This window comes from Macrosteles quadrilineatus, unplaced genomic scaffold, assembly GCF_028750875.1.
Source record: "Macrosteles quadrilineatus isolate MER2022 unplaced genomic scaffold, UCM_ALF_1.0 Scaffold_8__2_contigs__length_117827958, whole genome shotgun sequence".
NCBI lineage: Eukaryota > Metazoa > Arthropoda > Insecta > Hemiptera > Cicadellidae > Macrosteles > Macrosteles quadrilineatus.
Genome location: NW_026542601.1, coordinates 77021540 through 77034586, shown reverse-complemented (window position 1 = coordinate 77034586; position 13047 = coordinate 77021540). Strand labels below are relative to the sequence as shown.

Sequence of the window (13047 nt, the reverse complement as noted above, 5' to 3'; positions counted from 1 at the left end):
TATTTTTATTTTTAGTTATACAATAAACTTTTTAATTATAAAATATTTTTTTTAAATTATAAAATAAATTTTTAATTTTTAAAATTAAACTGTCATAACATAACCTAACCAACCAGACTTGCTGATAATATAAAAACTATATAAGATAAAATTCTAATTAATGATTACTTATAATTTTTAATTAATTATAAAATTAATTTTAAAATTTAGTATTATAAAATTAAACTGTCATAACCTAACCAACCAAACTTGCTGATATGAAAAATTTGTTGACAAAAAGTTAGTGCTGCCAGCGGGATTCGAACCCGGGACCTCCTGAACACCTATCCGAATCGCTACCAACTACGCAACGAACGTCGCTGAAATCACAATGTTTCGTTACGGTAATCGTGTCGAATCAAGAGAAGACATTTGCCACTAGAGATATGACGTCACTACACCTTTAGCCTTAGTCCCTCCCGTGTGCCCATTCCAATAGCTCAGTGATAGCAGACAACAATTTAGTTTTGGTGGTATTGGACATTACGACGGCGCTGAAGGGCCACCAACTATAAAAAAAATATTTTTCTTAATCTCTGAGAAAAAACTTAGAATTCTGAGTTTAAAGTCAGAATATAACAAGTGGGCGTTCCACTCTGAGATTAAAGTCAGAATTCAACTAGTGGGCGTTCCCCTCTGAGATTAAAGTCAGAATTTAACAAGTGGGCGTTCCTCTCTGTGAAAGGAGTTAGAATTCTGAGATTAAAGTCAGAATTGAATTGTGGGCGTTCATCTCTGAGATTAACATAAGAATTTTACTTATCTAGTCTCTACTACCACGACCACCAAGGCGGCCGTACTCTACTGTAGTCTTCTCACGGCCACCTTAAACTCCAGGCCGCGGCCTGGTAGAATTGGCAACGTTGCAAGTAGAAGAACACAGTAGAATAGACAACAGAAATGATATTTATATTATTTCTTTTGTCTAAGATAGTAGGGATGATATCATCGATATGCTGATAATATCGTTGCAATAAGAGAGGAACGCCCACAGTTCAATTCTGACTTAAGAGTTGAATGCCCACTAGTTATATTCTGACTTTTTTCCCAGAGAGGAACGCCCACAATTCAATTCTGACTTTAATCTCAGAATTCTAACTCCTTTCACAGAGAGGAACGCCCACTGGTTAAATTCTGACTTTAATCTCAGAGGGGAACGCCCACTAGTTGAATTCTGACTTTTATCTCAGAGTGGAACGCCCACTTGTTATATTCTGACTTTAAACTCAGAATTCTAAGTTTTTTCTCAGAGATTAAAAAAAATATTTTTTTATAGTTGGTGGCCCTTCAGCGCCGTCGTAGGACCTAGTATTGGACTTGGAAATTGGAAACACTGAAACACTGAAATTGAAACCCTGAGACAGAAAACAAAAACAAACAATAATAGTCTCTAGTCACTAGTCAGTAAAGTAAAGTCAGTCAACTCAACCTCAAAACACGATAACGAGTAATTTTTATTCATTCGGATTTCTGTTAAGTTAAGAATATTTACTAATATAATAAATAAAAATAAAGATAAGTTAAAAACAAGAATTCTGAACATAAAACTAGATGATTACTGATTATGTTTAACATACGTTTTATGTAAAAGTGTAATGTTATGGTAACAAAGGATCATATCCACTGAATAAAGTAATAATTTCATGAATGAAATGATAGTTCCAAGCTCTGACAACTTGTACTCAGATGAGTCAGAAGATGGAGCTGTAGAAATTGACATTTACGTCCGAAAATATCAGCTTCTTCTAGAAAGGTGTGAAGTCTTACAGCAAGTAAGTGTGTAGGCCTACTTTTGATTTGCCAAATAAGTTACTCCTAGTGTAGCAGCAAAAATTCTATTCGTCTTCCTCTCTTTTCCTCCTCACCATCACGTACTACAACTCTCGCTCACCCTGTGGGCTACAACAAAAGTGCTGTGTAGTGATGGGCGATACGGACGCGTATCGCGATACAGCGATACGATACGTATCGGAAAAAAATATCGTATCGCCGTATTGAATCGGGCGTCTGTATCGCGATACGCGAATCGTATCGTCAAAAATATCGAAAAACGATACGTATCGTATCGTTTCCCCCCCTCCCCTACCTAACCTAGAAACAGCAAATTTATTTAAGTACCTGGGGACCGAGCTTTGCTCGGAGAAAATCATTAGTTTACTCTGAAAACAGTCTTAGTATTGCAGATACATTAATCCATTCCCACACTACTCCACACTGCTCGCCTTTACTACTTCCTTCACAACTCCCTACGTCTTGGACCTGTTTCCCTTTCCTTCCCATAGCATTTTAGGATTGCAGATAAATTAATGAAATGTAATTGCCACAGACAGTTGACAGTTTCCACAATCTGCAGTCTGCACTGCACTGCTAGGCTAGATAGAACGCTAGTGGAAATGGACTGGAGACTGGACTGGGATGGGACTGGTACATTATCAAGTAAAAACCAAAAATATAGACGCTAGATAGAACGCTAGTAAAATGGACTGGAGGAGACTGGACTGGGATGGGACTGGTACATTATCAAGTAAAAACCAAAAATATAGACTCTAGATAGAACGCTAGTGAAAATGGACTGGACTGGGATGGGACTGGTACATTATCAAGTAAAAACCAAAAATATAGACGTCACAAACTCCTATTTCAAACTACACATCCACAGAGTACAGATTTTGCAGTTTGCTTGGCCTGCGCAAATAAGCTTACAAATATCGTTTTGACATGAATCGTATCGCTCTATGTGCCGATATAAATACAAATATCGTTTTAGGCGATACGATACGTATCGTTTTTTAAATATCGTATCAAAATATCGTATCGTCCCTCGCGTATCGCGATATTCCGATACGATACGATACGTATCGCACATCACTAGTGCTGTGTATGTGGCCATTGCCGTTCGGTATACATACTGTTGTCCTCATTCGAATGAAAATATTGATTATTCGATTGTTTCATTCGATCCTATTGTTTGGTTAGTTAGGTTAGGTTTACCTTACATAACTAACCAAACGATATAATGTATCGAGAATGAAACAATCGATTAATCGATATATCGATTGATGCAAAGTGCATCCGAATATTTAAAGCAATAGGGCCATTATAAGAAGAATTTCTTGTACTGTTTTGTGGCAGTTAGGTTAGTTTTGTCCAGTTTGGCTTGTTTAGCTCAATAAAAAACTAGGTAAGTTTACCGGTAGGCCTAACATTTACAGGTAGGCCTAGGCCTATTTATTTAACATGGGAACCTGAACCTATATAGATTTATATATCACCAAAAACTAGATTTTTTAGCTGAAAATAATGGTGCAAAAGTTTTTCCGCGCTCATAAATATTAACGGAACTACGGCTGTTTAAAGTTTTGTTAACTTATGTAAAATGACTAGGTCTAACCTATTTGTTAGCCTACGATATTTCCTTGCTAGAAAATTGATATCTTGCGTTAATTCTAAGGGCAAATATTTACCGTATTTACACTGGGATATGATGTAATTTTTATATGTCTACTTACAGTATTTTTAACGCTGAATCCAAAAATACAATCAGTTTTGGTCGGAGAGATTCCTAAGTGGCAGTAGCGGCCGTAAAACGAAGGTTAGGATTACGAATCTAACAAGGATAATTGAGCGGTACTGAAGGTAATGGTACTTTAATATGGCGTGGTCTGAACGGGTCCGTACCATTGTCCGTACTGAGTGAAGAGTGAGGAGTGAGGACTGAACTGAGTGAGAAGAGCAAACAACTGTTTATACTTGATCTAATGCGGAATGAAATCAAATCAATTCGTTTTGAAATCAAATGATCAGTTCATCAATCAGTTCTTATTTAGGCATGTGAGGAAGGTAGGTCGGGTTTTATGCGGATTCGTGACTGTATTAAGTGTTTTGAAGTGAGGTTAGATTAGGAAGGTAAAGGTTAGGTTATAATGAACTGATTCATTAATTTATGCAACTTCAAGACTGTTTTTGCACAATTAAATAGTGGGTGAAACACAATGAAATAACAATATCAAAAATGCTGGCGCATTTTTGATATCGTTATTTCATTGTGTTTCACCCACTATTTAATTGTGCAAAAACAGTCTCGAAGTTGCATAAATTAATGAATCAGTTCATTATAACCTAACCTTTAACTTACCTAATCTAACCTCACTTCAAAGGACTTAATACAGTCACGAATCCGCATAAAGTCCGACCTATCTTCCTCACATGCCTTTTCTTACATAAAATGCTATTTAAATATCAATATTAAGGTTGGGTTAGGTTAGGTTAGGTTAGATTAGGTTACCTTAGTTTAAAATATAATACATAACTTATAACTTTCCTACTACAGTAATATATGCAGAAAATATTCTAACTTAACCTACCTTGCTTAATATTTTGGCCTATACAGCTTAGCTGCGGCCTTGTAAAACGCGTGGACTCGGTTGTTGTTAGGGTACCTTTTCTTGAATTGGAACTCCGCCAGGTACCCGATGAAATGTTTGGACCTCACCCCGTATTTGGGGATGTGGTCTCTAACGTCTCTCCAACACCGCTCAATTCGGTTTGTATGTGCACCCGTGACGGGATCAATAAAGTCAGTACTGTGGTTCACAGTTAAATGTTGGAAGCCGTACTCCCGCAATCTGCTGTACGACTTCCAACAGTCGGTAATAATCGTACTGCCGGGCAAAACCCAGCGGCGGATTAGTCGAATTAGCGTGCGCCTTGAGCGGTCAGGAACGGGGATTAAAAATGTTTTGGTCGAGCCTCTCTGCACTCCCCCCAACACCCAGTTTCCCTTCACTCGCCTCCCTCGATTGTATTTACGTTTACCAAATTTCGCCTCATCAATTTCAACAATCTCACCTGGCCCGCCTAGTCTTTCAGAATTTGTTACACAATCGTCAATGTACACTTCTCTAATAAACGAATACCAATCGACAACAGTTTTACTTGACAGATTGAGATTTGTTTCCAGGAATCTTTGCCGGGGTGGGTCAAAAAAAAGATAATGATTGACTAATCGCCAAAGCGTACGAATTTGTAGTCTGGATTTGCCGAAAAAAGTGTCTACTCTGCAAGATCGTACCCACTCACACCTTTTGGCTTTCTTCTTGTTAATTGAAACTCTGTTCCAGCATCTGAAAAACCACTTATCGTTCAATTTAATGTTTGAATGACACCTCGGACAATTCGTTTCGTTATTTACAACCCCGTGCTTAATTAAAAAACTTTTAATTTCATTATCATCGAACACAACCGTTTCATAAAAATTTTGGTCACAAGCATTGCAAATATCAGCCATTACTAATTTCTAAATCGGCAACAATAATTAAACTTACTTGATAATTAATAAGTTGCTATTGCATTATGTTATTAATCTGGATCTATTTTCTGGGCGCATTTTAGCGTAATAATCCATTGGTTGGTTAGCAAACTACATTACAGCAATTCAGTGGCAGTGACAGTTGACAGTATCAATTTGGCATTTGGTGATGCGGTCGTGTTATTGTATAGGCTAAAAATCCTCGCGATTTACGATAGTAAAATTACATTTATTGATTAATGATACATGTTGATTTTATTAATAGTTCATATAGGCCTAAGTTATTGTTTTTGTGTAATTGTATTTTTGGAACGTCTTAGAAGTCCGTCTGCTTTTAGAAATTGAATCATTTTAAAATGTTATTCCGATTTTCACATGTCATGTTTGGTTTTGTCTGTTTAGTGAATGTAAACAACTGTCAGCTGTTTCCACACCACAAACCTTCCACCCCTTTTAGTGTTAGTCGCGACTAGAACTTGGACTCGTCCATACCACAAATATGTTAATTAATCAACAAAACTGAAGCTTAATATTAATTATATAACTGTACGGCCACTTAGGAATCTCTCCGCCCAAAACTGATTGCATTTTTGGATTCAGCGTTAAAAATACTGTAAGTAGACATATAAAAATTACATCAAATCCCAGTGTAAATAGGGTAAATAATTACCATTCTAAGTAATTAAAGTAACTATTAGAGTAGGTATTAGACTCACTTTTAACCTGAAAATAACGGTGCAAAAATTTTTGGAAGTCACAAATAGGCCTATTAAATAAGATAGTTTGAAGTTTTGATTAACTGAAATGAAATGAAAATACGAAAACTGAAGGAGGAGAAGAGAAGAAGATCAAATAAGTTAGGCTAATGCAAAGGCATTCAAAGTACCTACAGTTTTACAGACATCTAAAAAACAACTGAGCACTGAATTTTTCATATCTTATTAGGCATGTGTGGAAGGCAAGTTGGGCTTTATGCGGATTCGTGGTAACTTCTCAGTAACATCCTGTAGAGTTTAGGCTATTGTTCCCAACGCCGAAGTGTGGGAGTAGAAATGCTGGGATTCCTAGAAAGCGGCAGTAAAACCGAACCGCTCTCAAAACAAGGGTGGTTAAAACAAACTGTACGGTAATATTTTACGAACGAGGGCAGATAATCCGATTATCAGTTATTTAACCCTCCAAGTGTCCATAGTTTAGGCCTTAATGTCCACCTATTTTTGGCGCATTTGCAAGGTTTTATTAAAACGGATCTGAGAAGCTTAAAACAATGTTAATTCTAATGTTCTATATACCATTTTGTTTGGAAAATCATGGGCTTCAATATTATATATAAAACATAAGGAACATTTAAAAAAAAAAAATTTTAGGTAAAAAAAAATATTATTTAGAAAATTTTCAAAAAAAAAATAGGTTCGCGCTCAATGAAATTGTATAAATTATAGGCCTACAAATATTTGAAAATAGCCACTTTGTTCTAAATTTTATGAGGATTACAAACATATAATAATATAAGGAAGTAGATTTGCAAATTAAATAAGTTATAAGCAAAAAACAGATTTCAGTACATAGCGTTTAGCTAAGAATGCATAGCCTAACCATAGCTAGGAATCTGGCTGATAATTTACATTAATATCACTACCTACTTCTTCAGGATCATCAACCAGCACTTCAAAACCACTTAAATCTCCTTATAATGCAACACGTATATCACTACTTTTGATTTTTAACACTAAAACAATGATAAACGTAATAAAACACATCAGTCATCGGTCCGAGGGTAACCTAGCTGTTTACAAATACACGCACACGCAAGTCAGCTGTCTGCTACAATTAATTACGATCGGCTCAGAGAACGTACAGCGCTGAGACAGACCTCTGGAGAAAGCTTAGAATATTACGGAAAGAACGAGTTCCAGTTCAATCCGATTCAGTCAGTCATAGAGCCTTCGCCGTAAACGATGTCTGCGTGTCGAAAAATCGACAAGTAACACTACACAAAGTGTGCTGCTTGTCGAATTTTCGTCAAGTAACACTGGGAGGGTTAATGTGAGGTCGGTTACGATTAGAGGGAGTCTACTGTATTAGGCTACATCGAATGGAATATTTCAATTGATATTTATATCGAATTACAATTTTATCCTAAAATATATTTTAGGTTCTATGCGTAACTCTAATCGTATAGCTTCACCGAGTAAAAATTTTATTTTGCTTGTTTTTACGTTAGAGTATTTTTGCACATTTAAAATAACGAGTTAACACAATAAATAACAGTTTAAAAAATGCATTTAATTAGTTAAGTAATATTAATCGTTTTACTAATAAAAAATTCAAGACCTTGATATCAGACTCCATTGTCATTAATAAATTATGTAAAGAAGTTTGTCTTTTTTAAAGTGTGATTGAAAACAAATTTAAAACACCATTGAAAATCCTTGAACCATCCTGTAGCATACTACACCATAGGCTAATCATTTATTTCAGTTTTGTGTTAGCTCTTTATAAAAAAATAGTAGGCTATAACAGGAGTATGGAAAATGAATCAGACTGGCATTGTGCAAATTGTAGCTTTGGTGTTTAAGAATGGCGACCAAATCAGTAATAGAAGTTGGTGTGCCTTTTTTCTTCTCGGGCGGCGATTATTAAAAAAACATAATTATGTATTGTTTTTCCAGGAACGTTGTATTTAACCACAACAGGCTCTGTTGCTAGTTTTGATATAAAATTCAATATTGTATGAGAACAATTTTTACAATTATCTTTCCTATTTTTAATTTGCTTAGTCTGTGGCTAACTTACTTGTGTGTTATGTCATGGTGTGGGACTATGCGCTTCTTTTCCGTACTTTAAATTAATTTTAATAAATCACAAACATATCGACAGGAACATAATCATAGATCGTACCTAGTCTAGACTCTAGGCCTGTTAGTTGTAATTAAAGTCCCACTCATTTCTTGTTATTATTTAGAGATACTACTGAAAGAATGTTTTTTTTTTTTAGGATAATGAACGACTTGCCAATCGGATTCAAAAAGTTAAGAAGCTGTTACGAAGAAACAGGCGAGAGCGGAAGTAAGCTTTATCCACAATGAACTATAAATTTTACAAACAAGCTGAAGTTATGGAAGAAAAACTTGAAATTTATTTGTTTTAAACTTTAATTGTCCAAATAAGGAGGCCTAAGTTTTTTTTATTTTTTTTATTAAAGGCTAATCATTCTAGAAGCTAATTTTAAACAGTTTTATACTAGTTTAGAACAGTAACAGTCAGTACAGTGTATTTTCTCAAGGTTAAAATTTTGGATTGCAACAAAACAAATTTAGAAAATTTATGAACTAATGAATTTCCAAAATATCCTAGTTCATGAAGTCTATGAAAACTGTATGGGTTTTAATCCTGGGATCACGGTCAGTTTTTATAATTTGAAGTCCCAGGATTAGACACTTATCCTGAGGTTAGTAGGATTAAATTTTTTTTTTACTTGAGAAGTTTTACTCGACACAGAACTTGAAAAACGCTATTGATAAGGCAAACATAACATAAAAACTGGTTATTATTAAAGTATTATTTTTCTTAATGTTGTAAGTATAATGCTGTAACAGACCAATTGTATTATCAAGAAGTTTATATTTTATCGCTTATTAATTCAATATACACCAGTGTGCTGATTAATTATTGTATGCACCAAACTGCTGCTTCATACATGTGCAGCTAAACCAAATTTTGGTTATTTGTACTAATCTTGTTTTATTGCTGACAACATGAACGTTAATTGCTGTAATGATTTTGTGATCTCAAATATAGATTTCTTATGGAACGATTGGACCGGTATGGGGACAGTTGGCGATCTCTTCCGTTGCCGATAGAGTTGGACGAGCCCCTCGATGAGCCTTTTACGCATCCAGGTAAATCTAAGGTAAGATGTCTTTACGCTTCCTTCCATTCATCTATCAAGGCTCTTAATGCTGGGTAGAAAATATTGGAATATGTGTTCTACAAGCTATCATGGGCTTAATAGCAAAATATGCCAATTAGATTTTTTTTTAAGTGTTATGACAAATATTATTAGATTCACATACCTTCAATCTGATTGTTCTATTGATTGGTATAAAATGGTTAACTTGGTTGTGAATTAAAAAAAAATCAAACAATGCTTCTTTCTTGTCTTAAGAACAGGGCCAATAACTTTTATAATTCTTCTAACAATTTCTGGAAATGTATTTAAATCATTTCTCTAACTAATACAGTATTGTACAAAGTAAAGGTGTTTTGATAAATTACGCTATTAACCAAAATTTGGAATGTTGCAACATACTAACTGTTATTAATTATTATTATGACATAGAAGACGGTGATGCGTAATTAAGGCAGAATATGAATGAAGGGGAATAATTGTAGAATAGATTTTTGTATGGTTCTTTTACTATCAAAGATTCATCTGTTTCTTTGGTACTTTCTTGTTAAAGGGAACATTCATCATTATCGATGATTTCTTTTCGATATATCAATATTTTTGTTTTCCTTTACGATCCATATTCCATCTGTTTTAATATCTTCAAACGCATTTAAATTACAGACAGACAAACAGACATAGCAAATATGTTTAAGTTATACTTGGTTTGGTTCAATAACCGAGTTGAGTTATAAGCTCGTATTAGAGAATAGGATTAAGAACTAATCTTGTTTAGGCAAAAATATTAGCCTATATATTGGATTAAGAAATTCTATTCTAAACTAACCTAACATAACTAACCAAACTTACTGTAGCCTAAGTTACCATTTCAAAATTTCGTTTGATAACAGAAAATGAATGGGGAATAGGCTATTAAACGGAATTTTGAAATGTTACAGCAAGTTTGGTTATTTAAGAACAATTACATTTCAATATATATATATATTTTTTTTTTTATTGTTTGTTGATACTGGACAGTATTTATCGTAGTTGTCAGCTGATAAGTTTCAATTTGTTAATATCAATATATCAGATAAAAAAATATTGATATATCGAAAAGAAATCATCGATAATAATGAATGTTCCCTTTAACAGGAAAGTGCCGTTTCTTTTATACCATTTCAATGAGAGCCTGATAATTAGGGACAGCTGGGCACAGTTTAAACCTTTACCACTTACTTCTCTCAAGAGTTAGATTTATATCTCATTTCTTACCTTACAGATAATACCTACAGCTCCTACAACAGTGGCAGCAGAAAAAGCTAGTACGAGCCGCAAAAACCAAGCAGGTGGTAACTCTGCACCAAAACGCAAAACAGCTAAGGCTCCAGTAGATCCCAATGCGCCAAAACGTCCTGCCAACCCGTTCTTCCAGTTTTGTCAAGAACAAAGAACAACTGTGCTGGAGAGCTTGGTCGCTCAAGGTTTGTATTGTTTAAAACTATAAATTAAAAAATTGAATCAACTGTTTTACAAAGTTTTCTAAAACAGGTTTCAGCTTATTTGAAAGACATTCTAGGTAAACAATTATATTATATCGAAATAGTACATAAATTATTGAGTTACACTAGTATTGGCTAAAAACGTAGTGCTTTCTAGATTACTACCTAAGGAGCAAGAAAAGCAATGAAATTCTGACCATGTTGCATCTGTTAACATTATTAGCTATGCTAACATCATAGCGAAACAATCGTATTTGGTCGGGTTTTAGGTTTCCTTGAAGCAATAAACATAAAACATCCTCCTCTTGAATTTTGAAACTCATAATTTTAAATAATCTATTTCTATCAGTCACTCTATAATCTGCCGTTGTAACCTATCTGTTGTCATGTTTTTTAGGTCTTGGTGAACCTAGCAAGCAGGAGGTCACAAAACAACTAGCCATTCGATGGAATGCACTTCCCTCCAATGAGAAAAAGGTGAGTCAGGATGTCCAGCCGACCTGGAAAACAGGAAAACTGGGATATTTAAATAAATTTTGATGACCGTGAAAAAGCCTTGAATTTTAAGCCTAGTATGAATAGGTATGTTTTTTCTTTTTTGGTTGGCAAGTTTTGTTCTGGTAATTTTTTACTTTGGAAAACCTGGAATCATCCTAGAATTTTATTTTTATGGGACGCTGCACACCCTATGGTTATACGTATTTCAACTGCTTATCACTCGAATACCACTTAATTTACTAAATTAAGTACTTAAATTAGCTGCAACCTTTTCCTTTTCAAAGTGTAAAATTAAATTGGTATTTACTGTTTTGCATGATCACAGATTTGGTAATTAATTAATCTGTATTCTATTGTTGTTATAGATATACTATGACATGTATGAAAAGTCAAAGGTCCGTTATGCTGCTGACATGCAACTATACAGCCTCAACAAGGCTTCGAAATCGTGAAGTGGATTCTTGCTGTGTAAGTAACTCAGTGGATCATGCTTATTACAAGTAAGGGAAATTTCACACTGTTATACTTTACTAATATACTTAATAACTTAAATAAATACAGTAGAATTTCAACAAGTCATTTAAGCAGTATAATTTTAAAATATACTTACTTTTACTTACTTATTATTACCTCGATAAGAAATCAACCTTGATAACAAGTTATTTAACGATCCCCATGTCACTTGTCATCGAGGTTCTACTGCAGTACATTTTTGCATTAAAGACAATAAATGAAACCATTTGAAGAAATTTAAATGTATAAATGGTTTAATTAAGAAATAAATTATTGCTTAAAACGTGTACTGTTATTGAAAATCCTACTAGATGTGAGGTATGGGCTATAATACAGGTTTTGTTAGCTATAAACTTAATGGTCACACTTGAGGCTTAAATTGATATACAAAATTTGTCTTTCCATGACAGTACCTGACCTCACTCGGCAAATTGCACACAAGCTCTTTAATTTATTCAAATACATTATTTTCCTTTAACCACCCTACAGCCCATACCTTGCCCCGAGTATTTTCAAAAATTAAGACTTTGTATTAGCACTCTTGTTTGTGAGTCATGAGGGAAGAGGAACTTCAGTTAGGTTTTACCATAGATAAAACATACTCCCTTAGTAGATTTCTCATCCTAATGGAACAGCTGAAGACAATTTTATTGTTAGTTCTGTACGGTTTATGTAGAGGTCGTGTTTTGTTTACAATTTGTTTTCCGTTAATACAGTCATTTAAAACCTCGTTTAGCCAAATAATACGATCTAATCATAAACAATATATTGTCCCCTAGTTATTTAACCAAACAGTAAAGCACAAATCAAGAAATTAACCCTAAAATAATAGAAACAAAATTTCGTCGACACTAGCGCCCAGTGTGGCGTACATGAACTAGACATGAAAAACGAGCTTCAAAATTTACAATGGGATGAGAAGTCTACTTGTGTTGGTTAGTTTATGGTTTTACCTAGCCTAAAGGGTTATTCTACGTCTTGAGCAGCTTTTTATTTTATTCTGTTCTGTACTTTCTAAACAGCCCTCGTATATTTATCTCTCCCCCATATAAAGTTCTATAAAAAAATAAATAAACTTGTCATTGTATCTTCCAGCTCAATACCAAGAGAAGACAACCCACAAAATGACTTCAAGATTAATTATCAACACATCAATGCGGCTGGAATGTAACAAGGAATGATTGTTGTTTTTCTTCTGCTGGAGTTTTAACTTGTCATTTGCTGTAACATTTTGTAAACTTGTAAAAACAAAATTGTGATTGTGAATAATGTTTTTGTAGTAAAAAAATAACAATTCA

At 34.3% G+C, this 13047-nt stretch overlaps 1 protein-coding gene across 2 annotated transcripts; it reads left to right on the top strand.

Annotated features, from left to right (window-relative positions):
* The first annotated feature begins 1454 nt into the window (after positions 1-1454).
* LOC129000252 (TCF3 fusion partner homolog) lies at positions 1455-13020 on the top strand. Of its 2 annotated transcripts, none has more exons than XM_054427212.1 (7): positions 1455-1811; positions 8346-8416; positions 9149-9260; positions 10519-10720; positions 11136-11215; positions 11602-11704; positions 12845-13020. In XM_054427212.1, the coding sequence occupies exons 1-6, from the start codon at positions 1683-1685 to the stop codon at positions 11686-11688; spliced, it is 681 nt and encodes a 226-aa protein (XP_054283187.1). In that variant the 5' UTR covers positions 1455-1682; the 3' UTR covers positions 11689-11704; positions 12845-13020. The 2 variants fall into 2 exon arrangements, with proteins under 2 accessions (XP_054283187.1, XP_054283188.1); XM_054427213.1 differs by having other exon boundaries at positions 11602-11736.
* The last annotated feature ends 27 nt before the right edge of the window (positions 13021-13047 follow it).